The sequence below is a fragment of the Falco rusticolus genome, chromosome 14 (genome assembly GCF_015220075.1).
Source record: "Falco rusticolus isolate bFalRus1 chromosome 14, bFalRus1.pri, whole genome shotgun sequence".
NCBI classification, from domain to species: Eukaryota; Metazoa; Chordata; class Aves; order Falconiformes; family Falconidae; genus Falco; species Falco rusticolus.
In genome coordinates, this window is record NC_051200.1 from 5,102,937 (window position 1) to 5,128,440 (window position 25,504).

The 25,504-nt window shown below is 46.1% G+C and overlaps 3 protein-coding genes across 19 annotated transcripts in view; 1 reads left to right on the plus strand and 2 right to left on the minus strand.

Annotated features, from left to right (window-relative positions):
- Positions 1–26: 26 nt before the first annotated feature.
- Positions 27–8,273, plus strand: RAB39B (RAB39B, member RAS oncogene family). Of its 11 annotated transcripts, none has more exons than XR_005107472.1 (4): positions 27–330; positions 4,491–7,472; positions 7,777–7,827; positions 8,175–8,273. XR_005107472.1 is itself a non-coding variant. In XM_037407940.1 (4 exons), exons 1-3 carry the CDS (start codon positions 116–118, stop codon positions 5,434–5,436), a joined length of 516 nt encoding a protein of 171 aa, XP_037263837.1. In that variant the 5' UTR covers positions 27–115; the 3' UTR covers positions 5,437–5,440; positions 5,575–8,273. The 11 variants fall into 11 exon arrangements, 4 of the variants coding, with proteins under 4 accessions (XP_037263837.1, XP_037263838.1, XP_037263836.1 ...); XR_005107471.1 differs by having other exon boundaries at positions 4,491–5,440; positions 5,575–5,669; positions 7,006–8,273; XM_037407940.1 differs by having other exon boundaries at positions 4,491–4,711; positions 5,357–5,440; positions 5,575–8,273.
- VBP1 (VHL binding protein 1) lies at positions 6,150–19,925 on the minus strand. Its single transcript, XM_037407942.1, has 7 exons — positions 19,789–19,925; positions 15,216–15,340; positions 14,066–14,129; positions 13,489–13,590; positions 11,604–11,742; positions 9,107–10,611; positions 6,150–6,361 (listed from the first exon to the last, which is right to left on the minus strand). The coding sequence occupies exons 1-6, from the start codon at positions 19,879–19,881 to the stop codon at positions 10,541–10,543; spliced, it is 594 nt and encodes a 197-aa protein (XP_037263839.1). The 5' UTR covers positions 19,882–19,925; the 3' UTR covers positions 6,150–6,361; positions 9,107–10,540.
- A 780-nt stretch (positions 19,926–20,705) lies between these two features.
- LOC119157531 (phosphatidylinositol-binding clathrin assembly protein-like) overlaps positions 20,706–25,504 on the minus strand; it is a 33,989-nt gene continuing 29,190 nt past the window's right edge. For 5 of the 7 annotated variants that reach the window (XM_037408534.1, XM_037408537.1, XM_037408540.1 and 2 more), the window contains one exon: positions 20,710–25,232. In XM_037408534.1, coding sequence (XP_037264431.1) covers positions 25,218–25,232 — 15 coding nt within the window. In that variant the 3' untranslated portion in view covers positions 20,710–25,217. Of the gene's footprint in view, positions 25,233–25,504 lie in introns of all 7 variants that reach the window. The other 2 variants (XM_037408536.1, XM_037408535.1) reach the window with 2 other exon arrangements.

Below are 25,504 nucleotides of genomic sequence, written 5' to 3' on the forward strand. Positions count from 1 at the left end.
GCGGCGCGCCCCCTGCGGGCGGGCGAGCGGCGCGGCGGCGGCGGCCGCCCCCGGGCCCGCGGGCCGGGCATGGGCGGCGCGGCGGCGGGCGGGCGCTGAGGCGGGCGGCGGCAGCATGGAGGCCATCTGGCTCTACCAGTTCCGCCTGATCGTCATCGGCGACTCCACCGTGGGCAAGTCCTGCCTCATCCGCCGCTTCACCGAGGGGCGCTTCGCCCAGATCTCCGACCCCACGGTGGGCGTGGATTTCTTCTCCAGGCTGGTGGAGATCGAGCCGGGCAAGCGGATCAAGCTGCAGATCTGGGACACGGCCGGGCAGGAGCGGTTCCGGTGAGGACGGCGGCGGGGGCGGGCGGGGCGGCCCTTCCCGCGGGGCCGGGCGCTGCGGGGCTGGGGCCGGCGTCCCCCGGGGGCCGGCCCAGACAAAGCGGAGACAAACTGCCCCTAGTGCTCCCCCCCCTTTTCGTTTTTCGCTTTCTTCTTTTCATGTTTCCTTTTGCTTTCGCCCGGGGGAGCGTAGCGCGGCGCGGGGCCCGTGCCCAGCCCCGATGGCGGCCGTGCCGGGGCCGGGGCCCGCAGGCAGCGCTGGCCCTTGGCCGTGTTTCCAGCGGGGAGCGGGGAGCATCACCGGGCGCCGCTCGGCAGGGAGGGCTCCTGCTCGCCGCTGGTGCCCAGGGGCAGTGGCCGGGCAGCTGGACACGCGTGTTCGGGCTCGCTGCATGCGGTGTGGTGCGCGGGGTGACCCCCTGCGGGTGGTCCCCGGGCGGGGAGGGGCCGGCACAGACCCCCGGCCGTGGCTGTGCGCGGTGCCTTCTGGAGGTGGCAGGCCGAGCCCAGCCACTGACGGTCTGAGAGGTCAGGCAATAGTAACCAAGGCTCGGTGCGGAAAACGTAGGGCGGCATGGGAGGCCCACGGGAATGTATGGTACAAGCCGCTGGGCCAGGCTGGGCCCCAGCTAAGCAGTGTGCTGGTGGTGTCCCGGGATGCGCTGCTCATTCGGATGGGGTGCGAGCGTATGCGCAGCTCCCAGCCTCCTCTTTGCTTCTGTTTTTCACGCGGCTTTAACTTTTGTCTGCTCTTCCATCCTTCCACACTTCCCTTGCTCCGCATCTCTGCACAGCTTCACGGAGCTGCCACTTCTGTGCTGCAACGACTGGCCTGAGGAATGTTTTGGTTTCATTCAATACATGAGAACTTGCCTGCCCCTCTCCCCACCTTCCTTCGCGTCTGTGGTGTTGGCATCTGGCCCAGCATGTGCAGTAGTCGGTCCTTAGCCAGTGACAGGGTGTTTTTTTCCCAACTACCTTGCAGCCCCTCGGGGTGAGGAGCTGGTGCTTTATTCTGCTGAGAGAGGAGGTGCTTTAGCTTGCAGTTGCATCAGCTTCCAGCTTCGGGTCTCAGGGCTGAGGTCTGGAGAAAACACGCCTGGGTGCCATGCTGTGAAGAGCAAAAGCTGTTGGATGGCTTCAGTGTCCTTTCTTTTACACATTGGGAAGTTTGGGGCCCTGGAGGCTGCTTACCCTTCGCGCTGGTGGTTGACCCGGCACGGCGCTCGGGTTGTAAGCATGATGAGCAGGCGACCTTCAGCACAAGGGCAGGCTGCGCTGCTGCGATGGGCAGCAGCATTCAAAGGCAGGAAGAGTGTAAAGGGCAGGAACAGTGAGTGACATGAAAAACCCACATCGTGCAGCTTTGAAATACCCTTGCCAAAGTGCAAACTTAAATTCCCCGTGTGAAAAGCTAGAGGGAAGTGAGCCAACCCAGGTGCCCTTATGGTGCACTCTGAAGTATGAAATAAATCCGGCAAAAAAATCTGTTTTGTGTTTATCCCTTTCAAATCACTGTTAGCCCGGTGACAAATTGTGCCCCATAAAGACAGCAGCTCCTGGGCTTCTCCTGCAAGCTATTTTTCTTGGCAAAAGGCAAGGTGTAGCTATTACTGGAGTAAGCTGAAGCCTCTCAGACTTGCGGGCACAGGAAAGAAGCACAATGGTGCAGGTGCTCTTCAGAACCCTTAAAACTTCTTTGTCATCCATAGGGAAATTCTTAAGAAGGAAATACATAAGAATGAGCTCCACTTTCTCACAGAGTTCTCTCATTTGAGCATTTCTAGTCTGCTTTGCCTGGTTTTGACAGCCACCCCACAAGGAAGAAACCACTGTAGTTATTTTGAAGACACCTTGTTGAAATTCTCTGCTCTGCAGCTGTGCTACATTTCTGTTCTTCCTGACCCCCGTTGTGAGCTTCTTCCCTCTTCATAAATCAGAAGCAATTTCCGTGCAGTCAAGGCTTAAATTACAGCTAAGCGTGTGCCGTTCTGTTTTGCCAGATCAGACCCCAAAACACGCTGCCTGGGGCAGTGTTGAGGCTGCTTTGGAGCTGTAGAAGAGCAGGGTCCAGTTCTTCCAGAATCTGTCAGGTTTTGCCCATCTCTGGTTGCTCAGATACTGTGATTTCCTTGTCTGAAACCCAGTGTTGTGTAATGCTAGCAAAAGCATGTGCAGCCCTCAGTCCCTGGAACTGTGTGCCACCACCTACAGAAGAAGCTGTTTCCATCCAGCTGCCGGCTCTCCCTCGGCTGGGAGGGAAAGACCCAGCCAAACAGGCACGGACCCTGGGCGCGAGAGTCCCCACCGTGGGTACAGAGCAGGGGTGAGTTCCCTGACAGAGGCAATACCTTTATGTTATAACTTGGTCAGGATAGGTGCGAATCCTCATGCTGCTCTGCATGAGCATGTATGAGCATGGCGGGAGGAGGGTTGGTAGGAGCCCTGGAAGGGAGCTGGGGAGTGCCATGCAGCGTGACGGCAATGTAGCTTGCTTCCTGTGGATCAGTAACGGAAAAGGTCTGTGGAAAAGGCTTTAAGGAAAGATGCTGAGACCTTCACCTAGTTTTACCTCAAAGCAGTATTCAACTTCAATCCTGTCATGTCTTTCAGAAGTACCTGAGGCATTGTTGATGTTGGCAGGAGCCAGGGCTGATGGCTCGGAACACAAAGGAGAAGCAGAAATGCATGTGACAGTGCGGGGGTAAATTCAGAGCACTGATATCTGTTTGCAGCTGGCTAGGGAGCAAAAGGCAGATCTGATTCCCTCAGTGCCAAATGTGCAGAGCTACTGTTGTCCCTCAGCCAGATAACTGGGAGAGGAGAAATTATCCAAATACAGGCAACTATCTCCGCTCCGGCTTTCTTCAGTTTTGGCTGAGGGTTTTTACCCATCACTGCGTGTCTGTTGATCCAGCAATCCTTGAAAGCTCCAGCTCGTCCTTTCTTGGGACAGTTTCACTAGATTAGACACACTACAGGACCACCTAACAACAGTCTTGCATGTCCAAAAAAGGACTCAACCCAAGGTAAAAATGCAGCAGTGCTTCCGTGTTCCCAGCAAGTGAAGTTCAGGCCCAAGTGTGAATGCCTCCAGGGACTGAAATTGATCATTGCTTCTGGATTTAAAACGAATCCATGACTGCAGAAACACCCGTTTTATCACTTCTTGGGTTTTCCATACATAGTAGTCTTTGAACTGTAGCTCAGCTCAGCCTCGTGGTCTCAGCTTCACCCCATCATTGCCCTGTGTTAGCCAGTTTCGTGTGCTGCTTCTGGCTGCGCCATTGGAAGAGCTGTGGAAGACGCGCTCCATTTCGCAGCCCGTGGTTCGGGGGTCTTTTTGGTTACTGCTGGGTGTTGTTGGTACTTGGCAGGAACAAGACCGCCAGTAACGCACGTTCCCCTAGGAAGCTGGTGTATCCTTTTGCTGTTGCTCAGGAGGTCAGACTGGCTGTCCGGTTAGTGTCACTAGCCGTGTCCTGTTACCTCTAATGTCGTTTTGAGCAGTTGGTGTAGCGGGAGAGAGTGTACGGGTTGGTGGATGTCCCCGTGCCCAGGCCCTGGGTGTATGGGGGGAGCTACAGCCCCACGGTCTGCCCTCCGAGTCTGTAGCCTCCTTCTTTTATGTGTCTGTCAAAGAGTGGGTATTTGCTTTCCAAGTGAAATCTCTTAATTTGTACGAGTGCTTCTAAACCGATGGGTTAGATGGGGTGTTCAGAGAACTTACGTGGGGTGGGGGACAGGACTCTCTAGATTGACAGCAAAGGGCATACAGAAATCCGTGACAGAAAATAGAGACCAAAAATGGTGGTGGGGGTTTTGAACAGAGCTGTACTAAATCAGTCAGTGGGACAGTTACCCAAGGATGAAATCTTTATGCCAAGGCCAGTTGTCTTTTTTTGAATTACAAGCTCTACAGAGCCCAAGGTAAAAGTGGTAAGGCATTGCCTGAATGGCCTCCTCTGCCCTGTGTTCTGCAGGGCGGACTGGGTGGTGGTAACGTGCTTTCTTAAGCAGAGGTCTGTTCAGAAGGGCTGCGTTTGGCTTAAGAAGAAAATAAATCGGAAGACAAAACCAAACAAAACCCACATGAAACTGGCTCTGCCCTTCTTCCCAAACAACTGTAGCTTATACTGTTCTTGTGGCTGGTTCGTTTCCAGGTCCATCACCAGAGCCTACTACAGGAACTCGGTTGGCGGACTCCTGCTCTTTGACATTACAAACCGCAGGTCCTTCCAGAACGTCCATGAGTGGCTAGAGGAGACCAAGGTGCACGTCCAGCCATACCAGATCGTCTTTGTTTTGGTAGGTCACAAGTGTGACCTTGACACCCAGCGGCAAGTCACCAGGCACGAGGCTGAGAAACTGGCTGCTGCATATGGTATGAAGTACATTGAGACCTCAGCTCGGGATGCCATTAACGTGGAGAAGGCCTTCACTGATCTGACTCGAGATATATATGAGCTTGTTAAAAGAGGGGAAATTTCAATCCAGGAGGGATGGGAAGGGGTAAAGAGCGGGTTTGTCCCAAATGTAGTGCACTCTTCAGAGGAAGTGGTGAAATCAGATAGGCGATGCTTGTGCTGAGCTCTTCTAGTGAGGCAGGTGATGAACTCTACTAACCAAATGTACTTTACTAAGTGAACTCAGTGTGACAGAAGGGAGAGCAATACTCCCGTTGTGAACAGCCTCCCCCGTTGTTTTGGACACCAGAACAGACCCTGGAAAGAAATGTTCTGTTCCAAATAACCTTTCAGAACTGGGGGGCTACAAACCTAAAGGAGAGTGAGTGAGGGTGCATGTAGATGTTGTAAGGAGAGAGGAATCAGAAATGAGGGGCTGCAGGAGACAGGAGAGAGTATACAGAGAGCTGAACAGGCTGGCACATGCCAGGGCACTGTGCGTGTTCTCTTTTAAGTAAATCCATAGCTCCATGCTGGGTATTGAAGCTGCAGTATGGATACTTCAGTAGTGTGACAAATGGGCAGACAGAGAGAAAGAAAGAGGACGTCTTTCTTTGTGTCAGCTGTTTTTTTCCAGGAAGGTGTAAAGGCAGCACAGATACCGTTTCCTCATGAGGCCAACTCCACAGGAAAAGTTTACTGACATGGTATGCACACTTCTGAATTTTCTTTCTTATGTTCTTGAACCTAGTTCGATAGCAAAGAATATTCTGTGGAATTTAAAGAGGAAAACAGCAGTTCTTTGATTGGTAATTAAAACTTAAATTATTCCCCTCCCCAGTAGTGCTTTCCTTGCTGCGCTGAACTGGGATTCTAAGTGGCAACTCCTGCCTCAGTACTAATTATTCAGTGCATTTTTGCGCATTTACTGCCTAGGTGAGTACCTTGAAAGTACCCTGAGTTCAGGGCTTTCCAACAGAATTCAGTGATCAAGAGCGTAGAGAGAACCATGTCCTCATCTTTTACACCTCAAAGGCTGGGGTGTTGCAGCCAGGTGGGACACACCACCACCTCTGTCCTGCTGACAGCACTGTGCTGACCTTTTGGGTGTCTTACCAGCCAGGGCACGAGGAGGAATGGAAGGGAGGGGCGGGGGGAAAAACCCCAACAGAATAAAAAAAAACTTGAAAAGCTTAACTCAGGTGCATCAGACATCCTAAAAGGTGAGATTTGCTTTTAAGTAAGTTACATAGCATGGAAAGCAACAGCTTCCATCAGTACTTTCTGCTGTTAAAGCGTCATTTTCTTTCTTGGCATCTGTGGAAGGAGAGAACTAGCGCTGGGGAGAGGGAGCACACAAAAGGAGTGTCTGGGCAGGTGGAAAGGAAAGCCACAAGACAAGCTCAAGAGTAAATTTGTTTTCCACCACGTTTTAATTTGACAAAAGAGGTTCCATCTCAGGTTGGTCATCATGGGATGGTAGCCGTGTTACAAAAGCTGTAAGTAGGTGGCCGTTTTGTGGGAAGGCCGTTCACCACTTAGAAGCTTTGCTTCCGCTAAGTTTTAACTGAAGCTTTTGAAGTGCAGCAGGGTAACTGTGCTCCTGTAGCAAACCAGGGAAGTTCAGCCTATTAAAAGCAAACAAACAGAACTATAGTGAATTATTTTTTTTTGTACTCAAGTTGCAAGCTTTATACACCAAACTGCTAATGGGCAGGAGGGAGGGATTAGGGAAAAACCCCAGGAAGCATCTAGTGTTTGATTTCAGGCCTCTAAGTAGAGAAGAGTAAAATATTTGTTACAGCTTTTTAAGCTATGCCATGAGTTCAGACTGTTTCTCCCTTTAAACCTGTTCTCACTGTTTGCAGCACATGGGGCAGGTCTGTATAAAGAAAAAACCCTGTGGTTTACGTATTAAAGCTGTAAAAAACTCCAAACAACAAACCCAACCCAACAGCCAAAACCTTGCAAATGAGTAACGTTTTTATTTTCTGTGTCCTAGGAACATTTTTGGTTCCTGGGCTCTGCAGGGCAGCAGCAGGTGCTGGAAGCAACCTGGAGGAAGGGAGGGGTGGCAATGGTCTGGCGCCTTTCCGTAAGCTTGTCACTGCTAACCCCTGGTTGCTCTTGAGTAGGCTATCACCGTCTCAAAAACCTTGTGCTAAGCCCCGTGAATTCCCAGCAGGTTCAGTTGTGGTTGAGTTGAAAGCCCTGAAGATCAAGAAAAATTTACAAAAAAAAAAAAATATCCCTTTACAAAATCTCTTTCTAGGTAAGCAAAGCTGGCGAAGATGATGCAGAGAGCGCCACAGGAGCTTGGCTGCCATGGGCTCTCGTGGGCTGACACCAGTGGAGAGCGCAAGGTTTGCTCGCACCAGGTCTGTTAGTTGTGTGTTCCCAAAGGCAAGGACGAACCAGTAGAGAGGGGTCAGTTTCTTCGTTCTCTGAATGGAAAGTCCCTCAGGCAGCTGCTGTGGCTCTCTGGGGTCCCCCTGATCATGAGGTGTGTCTTGGGCTGCCCAGCTGAGGGTAGCAGCTGTCCTTGAGGGCAGAACCAGGGTGCTACAGCCACAGCAGTTAAGAGTGGGATCAAACGGCCTTTTAGCAATAGTAAAATTCTCTAATTCTTTGTGCAGGAACCTGGCCAGCAGGGGAAAGATCCCTTTTCATGAGACAACCACTATCTTATTTAATGGGGTTTGGACATTCCCCTTTACTGCTCCCAGAAAGCCTAAATCAGTAAGTGCATTCAGAGTAAATCTTCAGTTTAAAAATACAAGTGTCATAGTTCTAAAAAGGAACAGTATAGAAGAAAATGTATGCAGTCTAACTACTTAGAGGTAATAAATGGTTATATTAAATGATAGAGAAATCATTATCTACATCTTTTTCTAATTCCTTGCATTTTCTAGACAGCTTATTAAAATATAGGAAATGTAGATTCATCTGTACAAAATTTGGAATGTTTTTTCTAAGATAAAGAACTTATAGGATATGCTAAGAATTCTTTTCTAACAACTGGTTTTAATGCTTTGACTTCTAGTGCAAGAGGGACTTAGAGAAATCAGAAGGTGATACCTTTCATGGGATAAAGGTCAGGAGCTCTTTTACTCTAGGACAAAAATTCAAAAAAAAAAAAAAAAAAAAAGGAAAAAGCTAACTTTCTGTGGTCGCTACCACATGTTAAAAAAAAACTGCATGTTAGATTGAAATTGCTCAGAACCTGCAGAATAAAAGCATACTATACACTTTCCTTGCTTTCTGTTATGCACCGTTAACGAAATGTGAAAATAATGCTGTATTTAGCTGTCTGTATGTGACTGAAAATATGCTTGTATTTAGCAAAATGGTTACTATGTGATAATGTGAAATTCAAAACTTGTAAAGAAACTTTGGTGGTTTTTTTTTTTTTTTCCTTTCCCCCTCCCCATTCTCTATCAGTAAGCTGTGGACTACCTGTACCACTTCTATACCGCAGCCCTAACTGAAAGTCTTAACGTGGACTGGCTCAACAATAAACAGGCACTCTTGGCAACAGTATCCACTATACATTTTTCTCTGAAGGCCCGTTGCTTGCGTCTTCGGGACCAGCCAACTACTCAGTGCAACTATAGAAGCACTGGCCCTCCTAAAATGAAACAAAAAAGCCCAAAACAAAACCCCAGCTCCCTGCAGCAGCGGCCAAATCCAGCCTTGGTCCTGCTGGGTGGACTTTGGCAGCAGCAGGCAGGACTGGTGTCACAGTGGCTACAGCAGCTTCTGCAAACCCACTTCACAACAAAGGACAGAGCAACGCGGGGTCAGTCACAGAAAAGTTTTTCTTGTCTATGAGCTTTGGGTTTTTTAATCTACTTTGTACCACCACCCCACAACGAGCTTTAGGATGGCCACAGCCACCTCCCACCCCCCTTCCCCCCAGCCAGCTACCTTTGAAACCTGCTGAGCGCTTCCAGCTCTAGTGCTGCCACCCCCGTCGCGTCGCTGGCAGCTGCACGCAGCACTTGTTTTGCCGGTGCAGAAATGCTTAACTCGTCATTTCATTGTGCGCAACAAAGGCAGGCGCCTGCCGCCCTAGGACCAGCCAGGGGGAGGGGGAGCACGCTTTAGCCTGTTGGGATCTCATTAATCCAAATTGAAGAGAAAATTGCAAGAGAAATCAGGACGCGTTTGCAGCTGCCTTTCCCATCATTGCTGATGCTCTTAAAACAAGAGGGAGAGAAGCAGCCTGCAGCCTGAGCAGCCCCACGCTCAGCCCCGCGTGGCAGCGGGCAGGTACCTGTTCAGTCACGTAACGCTTGAGATGTAAACGCTTCCCTGCTGCAGCCAAAGCACTGGAACAAACGGCATTGCCCGAGCCGAGCCCAGGTACTTACCTGTGAGCAGCAGTTAAGGATTCACCTGGCTTACGCCCATTCCTGCAGCTCACCCTCTTTTACAGCCACAGTGCTGTCACAGCCGTTGCTCGTATTCACAAGCTGGGATGTGCTGACTCACGCTGCCCATCTCAATCAAGCCCGTATTTGGCAGCTACACTTGTCACTTTGCTGCTTCAACTGAATTTTTTCACCCCCCTGCCCCCAGTTAAAGGAGGGAAACAAGAGATCAACATCAGATTCATGACCTTCTCCCACCAAGAAAGATGCACAAAAACAGCTGTTTGCCACAACTGTTTAGTTTTACTATTTTATATCATGAATAAAAGTACAAAAAAATTTACAGGTATATTGTTTTCTTACATGAAGATTGAACAGTTAACATTTGCATTTATTTCGCAGCGAAACCTGTATTCTCAGTCACAGAATGTGAATATTAGCCACTGACATCACCACTGAGCATTTCATTTTGGAAAGAGACTGCAGAGGTAAAAGGCAACAATCTTGCAAGGCTTGGTAAGAACCAAAAAAATATTCCAACTGTAAACACCAGAAGTCATGCTTCAGTAAGCCATCCTCACCTAATACAGGTTTCACCACCTGGGAGACTGAGAGCATTAAGACATTTTTTGAACTGGACTTCTTGTCTGAGGGATCATAAATAGGGGGGTTCATGATTACAGGCTATCAGCATTTTGGGGTCCTTGATCAATGCATTTGCAAAAATAAGCAACGTGTGCACATGTATGAAAAAGAACAGGGCGAGATCGCCTGCGGTCTTGACCCAGGCTTGTGCTGTTTACTCCATTTACCACGCTTCTCTGAAGACAAGTCACAAACTCTTGTATGTAAAGTGCTGAGAGTTCAGTAACAGGCAGTTAACTAACCAATAATTATTAAAAACAAGTTTATCCGAAGTGGATATCCAGGAATGCTTGCAGATTGGTGCTGCCAATTAACTGACTGAAACAAAATCCAAGACTTCACTGTATTTTCTGTTTCCTAGAACATTACAGCTGCATGTCTTCCCAGCCCAAATCGACTTCTGACTTCATCTGCTGTACGCAGAGATGCAAAAGGAAACCCCTGCGTTACCTTAACCCGCTAAAATGTCACACTCCATTTCATACATGCCCCTCTCGACTTTTCAGACAAGTGCTCAGGTAGAAACCTACTTACGACAGACTGGCCTGATCAAAATACTAATGGCCTTTGCTGGACTGTGTGGTGCCTTTTCAAATAATTCATTTCATGAAGCATGCACGAAACTAAATTTTGAGTTTACAAATAAATAAAATGGTGCTCACCATTAGTTTTTATATATTTTACCATCAACTGAAATGCTTAAAGTAACTCAGTCCCTTAAGAATGAACTTTGGGGGTGTTTAAATAAAAAGTATTTGGAAATTGAAACCACATTTAAAATTGGCAAAACTATGCTTTGTTTTTTGAAGGGTCTTGCTTGTTTCTTCTCTTTACATCCCAATTATAAACTCTAGCCATATCTGAGGGTGTGTAATTAAGGAAATAATTCATGCATTCAGCAAAGGGGAGGAAAAAAAAAAAGAAAGAAAAGGGAAAAAGCAGGGTATACAGTTGGCCACACTTCAATCACTTTACCAGTCAATACAGAAACGATTTAATGAAAGAGCCGACTTCATGTAAAGCCTTAACACACAGGAACACTAATAACTGCAACATTTATACCATTTACTCTAAAACCTCCAAAAGGATATAACAGAGAAAGACACTCTCAGTTTTACTCACAGCCATTCTTTTCTGGTTTCAGTCAACCTGCCCCTATCAGGTGTATTTGCCTATTTCGGGCATGCGTAACTTCCCACAGCACTATGGCAGCTTAAGCATCAACCTGAACAAACAGGTAGTTGTGCTTTCATTTACTAAGCTTAATGCCTCAGTTGACGGCTACGCTCATCATTAAAATAGTTTTTAAGTAGCAAGTGTAAAAGAAAATCCCACACCCCTGGAGGTGGTTCGTGATAATACCCCCCCCCCCCCCCCAAGTTGAGCAACGCCTCAGCTAGCGCCAGGCTTGCTGCAGCACCTTGGGTTGCCTGCAGAACACCGCAATAGTGGCTCAATCGGGTGTGATCAGCAATAGCCCGAAGAACAATATTCATACGCTTTAGAGGGGAAGGAAGAGTCCCCTTTGCTTTGAAATGGTCCCCTGGCGATCAATCCACAGCACCCATCCACACTTCCAACTCGCTCCCAGTCCAGGTGTGCAACCACCGCAGCAGGTTTTGGGGGACCCAGTGACAAACACAAGCTTTGTGACATCTAACACCAACCCTAAGCTCCGCACTGGAAACACAGTATCCCCTTCTGCTGCTGGGAAAGGTTCAGGTTCCTGGAGTGCTACAGAATTTTAAGGGCAGCTAGCCATCAGATAAACGCAACTCCGGAAATGGGTTATTAGCTGTACGTTACCTTTGGTACACACCCCTTCACCCACAGATTAAAAAAAAAAGGATACTGACTTCTGTAGTGGTGAACTGATCTCTAAGAAAATCCAGGTCTTCCTCTAGAAGATCAAGGTTTCTTGTGGCTGTTGACAAATTCTTCTCTAACAGAGCCTGAGCTTCATCAATATCGTATTCAAGCATCACATTGGCCTAAGAAAAGAAAGATCGATAAACACTTTTACTCTTGCATCGTAAGGAATAAGCCGTAGCAGGCTCATTTCGGCTGTTGTTTATAACTTATCACATTAACAAAAGGCTGTCCTGACAGGCCAAGACACGAGACTGAAGACAAGCAACACCAGCATCCACCTGAGGCCCCCACCACCTCAGTAACCGAGTAATAAACCCCCCTAGTGACTTAAGCTCTCTTCCTATAGCTAAGCAATATGGGATTTCTCTCCCCGTGTACTGCATTTAGCCTGTCAGGTATCAGTATCTCCAACATATTGGAAAAGCGAGAAACTTCACTTTTCTTAGCAGCACCTTTCAAGTGCCACACAACTCTAGAAACAATTTTTATTGTGTTCAAGATTAACCTTAGGATCTCTGTGTGGAACACTGGCACACAGCCTAATGGCATTGGTCATTAGCAAGAAGTTTTACAGGTATTTAAAGATACACCGAGTACAAAAGCCCTACCCTATATCATGGTGGTTTTTTAATCTACAACTCTTGATTTCAGTAAGAAGCTACCACATGAAGAGATAAAAAGAGCAGTATCGAGTGAAGATGCCCCAGTGAAGCTCTGTGCCACTCAAGAACTGTGCAGTGAGCAGAGCCACAGCCACATACCACTAACTAGACAGGCTCCCAGGAGCACTAAACAGAGCTGCAAGAGAGAGAAGCCATTCTTCTTTTAAAATAGCTAGAAGACATAGTTTCCCCAATAATAATAATATGCACAGCCCCACATGCAGACTGTAAGCAACAAGGAGGATAAAGGCAGAAGGCCAAGAACACCTACATATAATAAACCGCTCATGGCATTTCGTTATAGCTTTTCTGTATAAACCAGCAATAGGATGAACTTCCTGTGTTACAAAATAAACCTGGGATGCTCCATGAAAGTCACCGGTTGTGAATTCTGAAGACAGTCTCCTACAAGCCACAGGTATCGGACAAATCCTTTTAGGATAGGAAAGAAGTGGGAGAGGTTGGGAGTCGCTGCCCAGTGAGTTCGGATGCTGCACATGTCAACAATGTTTCTGTCCTAGCCAAGCAGTTTTGTTTGGCAGCCAACCCAGGGATCTGGGAACATCCCGGATTTAGAAGTCTCACAATAAACATTAGCAGGTGATCTCCACATATAAGGAAGCTTCTGATACAAAGTATCTCAACCTAATACTGCTTAAGGACTTCGGGATCTGTGTTTTGAGCTCAGATCCCACCAGTCTAGCACAAATTCCACTCTAAATGCTGGCAGGTACCTGTGAGTAACAGAAATCCCATCTTTCCCTAAAAACGTGCATGAAAAGGGAAAGCAAGATGCTAAATACAAATAACAGAGAAGATGGGAAGCTACTTGCCAAACTAAGTTATTTTGCTGGGCCCACTCCTATCCCAGGCAACGCTGGATGGTAATTTGAATGACAGAGTGATAGAAGTGATAAAGAAAACATTCATGAAAATGCTTTTTGGAAAGAACAATCCAGCAAAATCACAGTTTCCTGAAGTCTTACTGTTCAGGCACCAAATAAAACTGAACGTGAAGCCTTCACCAGTGCATTGAAATTGTCTCGCTAGATTTGCCCTGCTGACAGGGCACGGCTCTGCTATGCACACATGAACAGTTATGCCCATAGCCACAAGTACAGATGAGACAGCAACGAACACTGTCTTTTATAAGCCTTTTTAAAGTTAGTTAAACAGTTTCAGAGAAAGTTCCATTTTACTTACCCCCAACCACAAACAAACTTTATCTGTAGGAGGAACTGAAGCTTTGCAGTAGAGATTATCTGCCAATAAAAATCTGGTTTCCATTGGATTTGTGGAATCCTTAAGACAAATGATAAAACTTAAAATTGCTATTTTCACTGGAAACTTCTGTCAAAGACACAAAACTTACAGTACAGAGCACACTTTTCTGCTTTTTGCCATCAATACCTTATTAACTTTGGTGGAACTCTATGTAATTTTTACTTCAACATTAAAGTTAGAGCGTCCAAGAATAACGCATTTAAAAAGAGATAGTATATATATATACACACAATGCAGAAATCTCCATAAAGAATACAGGTGAGGTCAAAGCTTAGCTGCAATCTACACGCTATTAAAAGTGAAGTTTGCATTCCAAACATTAATGTTTTTTGAACTAGCTTTCAAAAAGTACTACATACCTTTAAAAACAATTCTGTTATTTATAAAGGCATATTAAGTGTGCCTCTCACAAAACATTTCTTGCAATGTGTTCTGTTAGGGTGGAAAGGTAGTTAGCTTTTCTTATACTCATTAGATATTCAAATAGTTTACCTTTTTTCTTCTGCATGTGTTTTAAAATTTCTAATGTCTGTTTAATTTCAGGAATCTGACTTTTTAGCCTGTGAATTAACAACAGTCATAATTTATTATTTTACAGAGACACAAAGTTTCCTAAACAAGTGATCAGTTTTATTATACAATCCAACCTCCATTTTAAAACTTGAAATGCTTAACATCTTTCCAGGCTTACAAATGCAGATTTGAAAGATATGGCATATAAAGGCACCTCAGCTACAGCTTCACCTGCCTCTTCCCATTCTGTGGCTCACTGGGTTTCTGAAGCGCAGCAATACACACAGCTTTCAACTGGAACAAACACATACTCACGGTAACAGACAGCTGTTTGCTAAAACGGTCTATTTTTGCCTATTTCTGATCTCCCTGGAGGAGAGGGAAACCTCAGTAGAAATACAGATAAAAACCACTGTAGGTCAAACAAAACAAGTGTGTTTCTTCTGAGGTCCACAAACTATTCTGACCAACAGTTTAGCACTACGAGACTTGACACTGTTAAAACACAAGCTCTCTCCAGAGTCCAGGGCACCCCTTCTCCTTGACAGCCTAGCACAGACGCTGGGGTCCCCAGGCCCTCCCATAGCGAGGACGCTGAGGTCCCCAGGCCCTTCCAGGCCACCCTCCCCTGCAGCCAGCAGGCTCAGACAGCAGCGGCTGCCAAAGCGGCCTCCAGACAGAAACTGCGAGGACTATTTGTCCATGAAAGAAGTTTAATCTAAATAAAACATTACTTGAAGCTTTGAAAATTTTGCTTCTTGCCTAGCTTCACATCAGGACTGAAGCCACTGAAGACAGATGAGATTACTAAACCCGAAGTTACAGGCTTGATACAGTAATCTTTTGACAAAAAAAAGTATTTATATAGGCTAACAAAATTAAGAGACTATCGCAGTAGGTTTTGGCCTTTAAAGGCTAAGGACCAATTCAGCAATATTGTAAATCCTTTTGCATGTAATTCTCAGGAAGAGGAAAGAAAAAAACCCTGGGCTTTCCTGAAAGCACTGCAAATACTAGGTCTCCTAATGTCCACTTTTTACTTCTTGGGATATGAAAAAAACCACTAGACTTACATTTTTAAAAAAATAGAACTGTGCTAAACATTTCCCAATTCTGCAAAAATTATGACTTACCTCCTTTTCTTTTGAGCAAGATTAAGTTCCAAAAATTTATACTTCTGATACTGCTCATCCAACTTCTTAAGAACTACATCTGCTGTCTCATTTCCAGGCTGTTTCATAAAAGAATCTACATCTTCCTTTAAGGGGAGAAAGAAACCCTCAGTGTTAGAAGAGTTTTACACAAATCCTAGATACAGACATGCTATCATCCCACTGCAGCTGCTAAGTCTAGAGGGGTTTCTACATGAAACAAACTGTGTTTTTTCTGTAGTGAAGCACAAAATCGTTTTGTTTCCTTTCTTACTTAGCCACCTTTTCACTTCCCCCTCCCCCCTTTTTTGGGGTAGGAAACTACAGAATAGGTGCAAGGATTATTTCATAACCATATCTGCTAGCACCTTGTTAGTGGCACTTTCAGCCCTGGCCATTGTCAAGTAACACCAAACGGGGATGGATTTCCTCAGACCATGGCTAAACCTTGCTTCCCTACCTGTAAAGCAGGGATAATGCTTCCCTGTGGCTAACCACGTTGCAAACTATTTCACATAAGAGCGATGAAGGAAAAGAATCATGGCCTGATCAAGCATGGTGTAGCAGAGAAAGAGGCAAAGCGAGGGGGGGAAACGGCAGTGTCTGCTCAGGCAGGCTTTATGGTAGTAAACAGCTTCTCTTCCAAAGCTCCTTCTAGAGTCAGCAGGAAGCCAAAGAAACCTCTAGAAAACAATTCCAGCCAGTCCCACCATCGACTGGAAAAGTAGCTGGAGAAGACAGGCCTGAGCAGGCAAGGATGCTGACCTCCGCAAGTGCCTCTGGCAAACTCCCAGGAAGCAGTTCATCTGCCTGGGGGCAATGTTCTCAGCCTCCTGAAAGGCACGTGGGGCCAGAGATCAACCACACGGTTCTGTCCTTGACAGCATTTACCTACGCATAATTCAAAAAGGGCCACACTTGTCCGCTGCGGTAATTCTGTCCTTATTTGTCTATATAGCTCTGTAAAATCTGATGGAAGTCTACTATAGGCCTCTTCAGCCTCTCCTTTTCAACCAGGCGTTTCCGTTCCATAGCTTCACGTCAGAAAAAGACTCTGATACGTTACTAAAGTAACATCAGACATACAGCTGGTTCCCCTCATTACGACTCCTAAGTTCCCTTGGCTAAAGAAACTTACCATGAAATTACTGAACCTGGTAAGAAGTCACCCACCTTCCTTATCATTAAGGAAGTCTGCAGCAGAAATACGGACTCGACAACAGACTTCAGCAGGCAGCAAGACCTAGGTGGTACAACAGAACTCGAGAACACGTCAGACTAACTAGCCTGAGGAATGCCTTAAGCTACCTCCCAACAACAGAATGAGCAGCATTCCTGCCTCCTGATGAAGCCCCTGGAGAAGCTCTAAGCAAAAAACCCAAGGATTAGATTCGGGCAATTGTTGTAGAAGTGAGGCCTGAGGATGTTCTGAAATGAAACTCCCTCTTGTGGAAGCTGTTCTGCTCACGTAAATCACCCAAGACAGAAAGAAAAAGCAGGTGGGCAACAACTCACCCCACGCACTGCCCAGCACCCCACCTCTTCCTCAGATAACGTCTGCTTGTACAGAGAGACAAGACAGAACCCAAGCCCCTCCTGAAACGAAGATGCTGAGAAGTGAACCCAGGCCCTCTGTATACTGGTGATCTCCTACCACTACATAGTGCCCCAGGCGGGCTCAGATTTACCACCCAGGTTTTCCAACTGCAACTTCCAAGCCCCGCTGGGTGGGCTTTTGGCTTGCCTTACCCAACTGCAAGGCTGGGACACGGTCACTGTTCTCAGCTCGAACCGAACAGCTCCGAAGCAGAGCTGGGTGTCAATGCCATTAGGACCCATGCTTCATGGTGTGTCACACCACACCTCACCTGCAGAATGACCTTATGGGCTCTGCAAGGACCTGCCCAAACTCATCTTTATCTTTTCAGGAAGAAAATTCACTGGCAAAACACCATTGTTGCATACCGTAAAGGTAACACAGTCTGCAAACTTCAAGCAAAGCCAGAGGAACACTCTGTAGAAGCCCTGAAATACAGCAGAATAGCACATTTTCATGTGGCCTGATGTTTATCTTCTGAGTGATGATCCAAAAAAAGAGCTGCAGCCACTCACTCTGCTTCTGCGGAGAGCTATCATCACCTATGGGCACATGCAGAGAACAAGACAAAAGGGACAGATTTGCATTCCCTGTTCTCCCACTCCCACACATGCCAAGGAAGGCAGAATAAGGAAGGCATTTTATCTGGAAACATGTGGACAATGGCTCAAAAGAAAACAGAGTTGGAAGTATTATTTGGAGTGGGTTTTAAACTCCAGTAAAAGCCCGAGTTAGTGCTTAATGTCACTTACAATCTGGAGAGGTACAAGAAGCTACAGAGCAATGCCTAAGAAAAGGTATCTGCCATAAAGTGTTTGAAAAGCCTCTACTGAATCAAGACACTCAAAGAAAACATCTTTGAAAATAAGATTCACTGAAAGACTGCCCCACGTAGCATGGGGAGGAGGTGGGGAGTGTGGTGTCTCAAGCAAGTGATCAGCAAGTCTTTATCATCACGACAGTACACAATGTTTTTGAAACAGAGACCTATTTTCTGAAGAAACTACCTGTAGTGAAAACAACTCTCTAGACACTAGTAATTTCACTTTATGGAGCAGAATACCATTAAAATCAGCATATGCTGATTTTGAATAAAAGAGGTCTATTTTAACATCTACATCCAAGTACTCCAAGATCCATCATCAAGGATCTCTTATGAAGAGACATGTGTATTTGATTAGAGCACCTCAAAACCGAGAGCTAGGGTTTTAGCAATGGGGTTTAGATCCAGACACCAGATTACAAAGAACTGAACAGAGGCACAGAACGAGAACAGAACTCGCCCAGGTCGCACGGTACAGCATATGAGATACTTCAGACACAAGTGTCAGAAGGGAACAAGGTGGAACTGAACATGAACTGCATTGACAGCTACTGGCATGAAAATGAGGGATGTGACAAATAACCAGCCTCAACAAACACTGTGAGGGTATCTCCTGCTCCCTGCCAGGGTGGTCACCTCCACTGTGGAGTCAGCACAGTACCACAGGTTCTCCTCTATCATGACGATCATGAGGTCTTGCAGGGCAGCTGAAGTCATGGCCCTTTCCTTTCGCTTGCATCTACATTAGTCTCCCATAAGGAGGTGGAAAGAAGGTAGCTGCCAGTAGCAACAGCTTTAATCCCAATAAGATTTGCCAGACCACAATAACTGTTAGAGAATATAAAGAAAAGCAGGACCTGGATGCACTGAAAACAAGTGTGCTGTACCCCTTTGTTCAGGGCCTATGCCCTAGTAAGACACAGGTAATACAAGCACTGCACTACACCTAGACATACCAAAATGCAAGTCAAATCCATTTATTTCTATAAAAGCAACCACACCTAATCGGTCCAAGTAGCTCTGGTAAAGATAACAAGACAGATCTGAGAAATACAGATCTTCAAAGTCCAAGAAAATCCCAGTAATAAAGCAGTACAATAAAGAGCATTCAGGGCAGATATCTGCTGTTTCAAGATGACACCGAGGCAGGCAGGTATAGCCAGTTGGATCGATACATATTGATCAAACAACATAAAGTAGCAATCAAGGCAAGCTAGCTTATAGCAGAAAGCGAACAACAGATAATTTCAACATCATGTCATTCTGTAAGTCGATGAATTCTTCTTTTCAACCAGTCAACAGAATTATTAGATGCCTGGTAAATGACCTTTTTAAAGTCAGATAAAGACATTCTGCCTGTTTCCCAAAGGACACACATCTGTCGGTTTTTGAGGAGTCAGGAAACCTGGCTGGACACCGCGGTGGCTTCCGAAGAGCGATGCCGCTCAGCAGTCAAGAACAAGCCGACGCGAGGAAGGCGCAGGGAAGGGCGCCAGGAGCGCGGGACGGCGCTGCCCGAGGTGATGCAGGCAGGCACCGGGAGGAGCCGTGGCTCGGCCCGAGGTGACCCAGGCAGGCACCGGGAGGAGCCGTGGCTCGGCCCGAGGTGACCCAGGCAGGCACCGGGAGGAGCCGTGGCTCGGCAGGGTGACGGGGGCTCACTCGCCACACGCTCCTCGCTGGTGTGCGAGCTGGCCAGGGAAATAGCACGGTAACGCTTCAAAGGGGGATTTGAGCTCACTGTAAAGTGCCTTAATCCTTAATAACGCCAAGGCAGACTCTATACAAAGCGGATCCACCCCATGGAATCCCTCAGGGCCGAGGCACCGCCCGCCCCCGGCGCTGAGGCGCTCGCCCGGTTCGGAGGGGAGCGCGGCAGAACGGGCCGGGCCCGCGGGGCAGCCGGGGGGAGCGGCGGGGCGGCCCGGGCTGGCAGCTCCCACTCGGCCCCGCAGCGGGACGGGCCGTGAGGGGCAGCCCCGCCGGTCGCGCTTCCTCAGGCGCCGCCCGCTCGCCAGGCCGCGGCCCCGCCGCAGGTACCGCCTCGCAGGGGCCGGGCCCGGCCGCCGGAACGCGGCCCCCATCTCCCCCCTCCCCCCGCCAACCCGCCGCCGGGGCGCGGAGCCGCCGCTCACCACGAAGACCGCCTCGGGGATGCCGAGGGGGCCGCGCTTCTCGCCCGCCGCCGCCTCGCCGCACCCCGTCTCGCCGCTGGTGGCCGCCGCCATCTTGGGGAACCGATGGTGCGCGCGCGGCCTTCGCCGGGACGCCGCAGCGGTACGTCATCACGCCAGCGCCGAGCGCGACCCCATCCATTGGCTGTCGGGCTTTGAGTGACGCGCCGAGGCGCAGGCGGGAATGAGGGCGGTAGGCGGGGCGGTGGCCGGCACGAGGCGGTGCCCGCTGCCTGCGGCGAGGCGCGGCTGCGCCCCATAGCACGCGTGTGCCTGCGCCTGCCGTCCCCGCGCCCGGCACCGCTCGGGTAGAACAAGCCGAGCCCGCCGCCGCCGCCTCGTTACTCCGTACGTTCTGTGCGGTGCGCCGCTGCGGAGGCTGAGCGGCAGCGCCTGCCCGGGCTGTACGCGCCGTGTCCCCGGCGCCGCCCCGGGGGGCGCAGGGCCCGCGGGAGAAAGGGCGGCCACGGTGCTGCCCCCACGCTGGCACCCGACCTACCACCGCCACGAAACCCAAAAGCAGCTGTTCGAAAGGCGGTGGCCGAGGCGGCCCCGTCGGGGAGGAGGAGCCGCAGCTACCGGGAGTAAAGGCTCCGCGGGGAGAACGTTCCGCGCCGCCGCTCCTTGATGCGGAGGGCTTACACGGCCACGGGCGGCGCGGCGGCAGCCTCCGCGCCCCCCACCGGGCCCGGGGAGCCGGACACGGCGGCGTTGGGGCCCGGTGACCGAGCCCCACCGATCACCGAAACCAGGCGCACCCCCGCGTAAATCCCAAGGGAGCGGAGTAATTGCTTCGGCAGCCCCGCAGCCGTTGCCGTGAGCATCACACGGAGCCCTAAGCCCAAGCACCGCCTAAAGAACGAGCACAGACACGCACACACCTTGCATGTGCCAAAGTTTATTTTTTTTTTCCAAAACTTGTTTCATCAAATAATTGGATATGAGCAGTTTTTAAAAAACAAACAGTTTGTGTATTAACAAATTGTGAAGTTCCGCAATTAAAATACCGACACAGCCAGTCTTGTGCTTAGGCTTTTTTTTTTTTTAAAAAAAATTAATTCACAGAACATAAACCCTCAAAAATTTTTTTTCCAGTTTGTGGCTAGTATATTTTCCGCACATTCTGTATTCTTATAAAATGAAGGAACTCACGTAAAGGAAGAGCTGTACAAGAATACATCTGAAAAAATGCCTGAACAACCTAAATTATAGTAGCTCCTTTTAAATAAATATCCAATAAAAGGCACAAACCTGTTATGGGGAAAAACATAACATACAAAACGAGACCTATTAAATAAATAATGTAAAGTGGGGCTGGGGGTGAGGGAAATCTGTTCCAGCACCTATTTTGTCATTGCTCTGAGATGACATTCCAGCCAAACATTTGGTAAAGTATTCAACTCGATCACAAGGATACATGTTTGAGATCTACTGAAAGATCTGATGTTACAATTCCTGCTGTAACTGTACCAGCTACTACAATCTCTTTAAATAAACGATCATGAGAATCTGCATAAAAGTAGCGATGCAGTGATTTATATAGATTAATGACAAGTCAGATACATCTTCAGAGTAATAGCAACAGGTTTTCTATATTCCTAGCTATCAGTAATGTATAAATGATAACGTAGTTTCCATTGCTCAAAAATATAATCTTTTAAATGGAAATAAATGACTGATACACAGTGCCTTTAGATGTTGTCCTTACAATACAAACTACTCAAAACAAAGTTTTCCTTTTTATGTACAAATTAAGCACAAGCACCGATCCACAGTGCATACTATTCTAATTGTAACCCCACCCTCCCTGCCACACATCAAAAAACCCAGATGGGGATAGACCCTGTATTCAGTCTTGTAGTCAGAAGGGTTTTTAATTGGGGTTTTTTTTGTGTGTGTGTGTGGTTTGGTTTTGTTTTATAAACAGAAGTCCATTTGTTATTTGTTTACCTACAAGTATCCCACCACTATGTGCACAGAACTGAGATTTCTCTAGTACGTGTCCAAAATTAAAAAAAAAATAAAAAATAAATCAGTAACTTCTTGGAGGTGAAGTCAAACTATACCTAGAGAACATTAGAAAACCCCAGTTATTTAAAAAGAGGTACACTTTCAAGTCCAACAGGCCTAACGCAATCAGGCTTTCCAAATCCCCCCAGAAGTTATCTTATGGTATATCCCATGAAAGACAGCCTCCCTGTAGCAGCACCAAGTCCCAACAGTTAGGCTCGAGTGACCCGCTAGAGTACAACAATGCCAAGCGCACAGCATACTTTAAAGTCGTCACTCCATGCTTGTCCGAACAAGGAGGAAATCTTAGTTATCTGCTTTCTGAAGTATTCAGAACAGGATTCTGATCAAACCAGTTGGAAGGAAACAAAAGGGAAAGTCACATTTATATACATCTCTCTTCAGTGTTTTACTCATCACAACTACTATTTGCAGCTCTTGTGAGCTACCACAGTTAGCCTCAGCAACAACCTTCGTCTTCAAAGTGGTTTTCTGGAGAACTTGTTTTCTGAGCAAATAAAAGCTCTGACGGCAGCCCAAGTTGTTGGTGGGGTTTTTTTAAAACTTATGTATGAACTACATTATTTAAAAGACAGCACTCTGCCATTTTATGCGTTCCAACATGTGCACAAGGAAGGGACTGGCAAGAAGGAGCCCTGTGCCCTTTCGTGCAGCAAGAAGCAAGTAAATCAGTTTTTTTTTCTTCATAAGGATCCATCTGAAAGCTGTGTTTCAATGTACCAAACATTCTGAACGAGACTAAAAAGAAGGTAGCTTATAAAGTTTTTAGGATGTACTTTGTGGCTGTTTCTCCTTTTTTAATACTAAATGAATTGGTATCAGACAGCTTTGCTACAAGAAAGCATACCAAAGCAGCATTAAAAAATCCAGAGCAAATCAGAAGTAGTGCAAACTATACCTAGTACTAAATCCATTTCTGAGCGAAGTACACTCCAGATATTCAGAATGCTCTGCAATAAAGTTTAACAAATATATACTGTTTGCCAGGCATTTATTTGCATATTTTATTAAAATAATGGATTATTACTTAATACAACTCAGTATGAGAAAGAGACCTAACAGCTTACAGTGCCAGAAACTGCCTGCTTGTAGCGCCCTCAGCTCTGTCATTAATGCCCAGACATTTATTACTACAGGTACTGGTCTAATTTGAACTCAAGACTTTTCAATGCTGAATAAATCAATGGAATTCACTATTTCCAAAACAAACAGTCCCCTCAACACAATGACCCATTCTAAATGGCATCTATTCCCTCATCACGTGGAGGGTAACTATAGGCACTGAATAACTCATTGGCTTAAAATTGTACAATTGTTCAACCCAATAAAGGTGGATTAAAGCTTGAAGCCCTTTGTAATTCAGACTTGAACATCACATTGCTATATAATGGTCCAAATTCTTTTTTTAAAAAAATCAAAATCAAAATCAATACACATTCAGAAACTCAAAGAGTTTTAGATTTCTGCAAGGTTACATTTCCCAGGAAGTTAGTGGTTACAGATTCCAAAGGTTGGGAGGTGGATTTTCAATTTTGTTTCTTTTGAGCCGTTTCACTTGGCAAAAATATTTCCATAGGGTTAAGAAATACTACTTTTGCACTCTTTGGGCAGAATTAAGCGTTTAGAAAAAGGCTTGTTCCCACTGTGAAGAAGATGCTGTATTTTAGAAATTCTCTACAGGACAGTTTGACAAGATTCTCAGGCCTATTTGCATTTACAGTGAGAGTCAGAGATATTTCTGCACTTACAGACTCTCCAGAAGATAAAAGACATGCTACTCTGGAGGTCTGTTTATTTTAACAATAGAAAACTATTCATTTTTTGAAAATTCAGCTTTAATATTATCATTAGTAAAGTCATTTTACAGGAGAGCTTTTCGCTGTGTTCTGCCACAAAACTTCTGGAAGAAAGGTTGCTCCCAATTCCATTTATTATTTGTAGTTGTTGTTTTTTAATGCTATCAGGTTTTACCAGACACTGAAAAATACAAGATAAGGCATTTTCAAAGCCGATTTCAGATTTGGAGGAAGATTGTAAAATACAAAAGATGTGCCAGAAGTCTCTATACATCTGACCCATCATGAATAGCGTACTTCATAAATTAGCTGATGTAAAAGATTTTCCTCTCAAAAGGAGTCCGGATTTCTTAACATAGCATTTTTACCTTGACATTACTACAGATGAAAAAGATTACTGCAGCATTAAAGAAAAGTTTATCTAAAAGTCTGCACATATTTACACATTTAAAAATAATTACTTTTATATGGTTTACAGCTAGGTTTGTATTTCAGAAAAGCAGCACAAGCTATTCTCTACAGCTGGATAATTTCAGTATAGTTGCCAGTTCGCAAGTGTCAGCACTATTGCAAAGTTTGCTTCTTTTGACCTCATGGATTAAAAAAAAAATGTAATTGGATCTCTTGCCTCTTTCGCAGTTAGCAACATGATTTTCTAACTGCTTCCATTTGCTGTTCTTAAGGATACCTTCACTCACTGGCCACCAAAGCTACTCTCCCTTGAGCTATGAAAAATGCTAACTGCAGAGAAGATACTCGATGGAAGTGCAGCTACAGACACCTGTTGGAGGCTGCACATGCTGTTCCGTAACACACTTGTTTCCCCTACTCCACCACAGACTTTCAGCCTGTATCAGAGCCTGGCTCTTTAAACTAGCCATGTAACACTGACATACCAATGGAGCAATTTATTTTTTTTAATATATATATATGTATATATATAATATGTATATATCTTGTTGATTCACAGCATTTCAAACTCACATTATAAAGTTTGCAAATTACTATAAGCTATTCTAATTTGAAAAAGCTGTCTGATTTCACACAATATTTTCCTTATGATAATGCAAGCATTGCTCTATCAGAGTATTTATTAGAGCACATAAAAATTTTATTGCTCAACTTCATCTGTCTTGTGTCTTGGTTACAACAGCCACAAAATTTATGGAAAAAATAAATAGCTTTGACATCCTCAGTTAACTTCCTAAGGTAATCCACTGATGAGTAAGGTTGTAGAGCAATCACGTAACCCCTCTTCTCATTATTGAAGATGATACATAATCCATCTTGCACCTTCCGAGTCAACCTCAAAATACAGTTTTCTGCTGAGCAGTTAAAAAAGGTAAAAAAAAAAAAAATAAATCAGTGAACAAACATTACTTCACACTGCAGTGACTATTATAAACAAGAATCTCTAAAGCATTGCAATTCAAAATAGTATTGTATTACACAGGCAAGAAACAGTTGCCCTGCTCAGGAATACATCATGGGAAGATTGAAATGCAGTCTTTTCTTTTTTTTACCAGTATTTGGTTGTTCTCACATCTTGCTGCTTTGGCGGCTCTACATAAACTGTATCTGTGAAGCAGAGATTACATATTAATGCCACTTACATAACACATGATTTCTCAGTGTTTTAGAATTATGAATTTACTCAACTGCCTTGTTACTTGCAAGTTAAGACTATTGCTTTGGCATTTCAAAACATCCCTGAAGAACATAAAGACCAACATATCTGGATGACAGGAGTACACAGTTTCTTCAACTTAAGTGAGCTCTTGTCCATGCCTTTTTTATTGCCTTACCAGCTGATCCTTCAGAAAGCTTTCACCACTGCTCTAGTCAGTATG

Coding starts and splice junctions, on each gene's coding strand:
- RAB39B (XM_037407937.1), top strand. CDS start 116: ATGGAGGCCATCTGGCTCTACCAGTTCCGCCTGATCGTCATCGGCGAC. Junction 331..4,490: donor GCCGGGCAGGAGCGGTTCCG/GTGAGGACGGCG, acceptor GTTCGTTTCCAG/GTCCATCACCAGAGCCTACT.
- VBP1 (XM_037407942.1), bottom strand. CDS start 19,881: ATGGCGGCGGCCACCAGCGGCGAGACGGGGTGCGGCGAGGCGGCGGCG. Junction 15,341..19,788: donor TCCCCGAGGCGGTCTTCGTG/GTGAGCGGCGGC, acceptor CTCCCCTTAAAG/GAAGATGTAGATTCTTTTAT. Junction 10,612..11,603: donor GTTCACCACTACAGAAGTCA/GTATCCTTTTTT, acceptor ACACACCCTCAG/ATATGGCTAGAGTTTATAAT.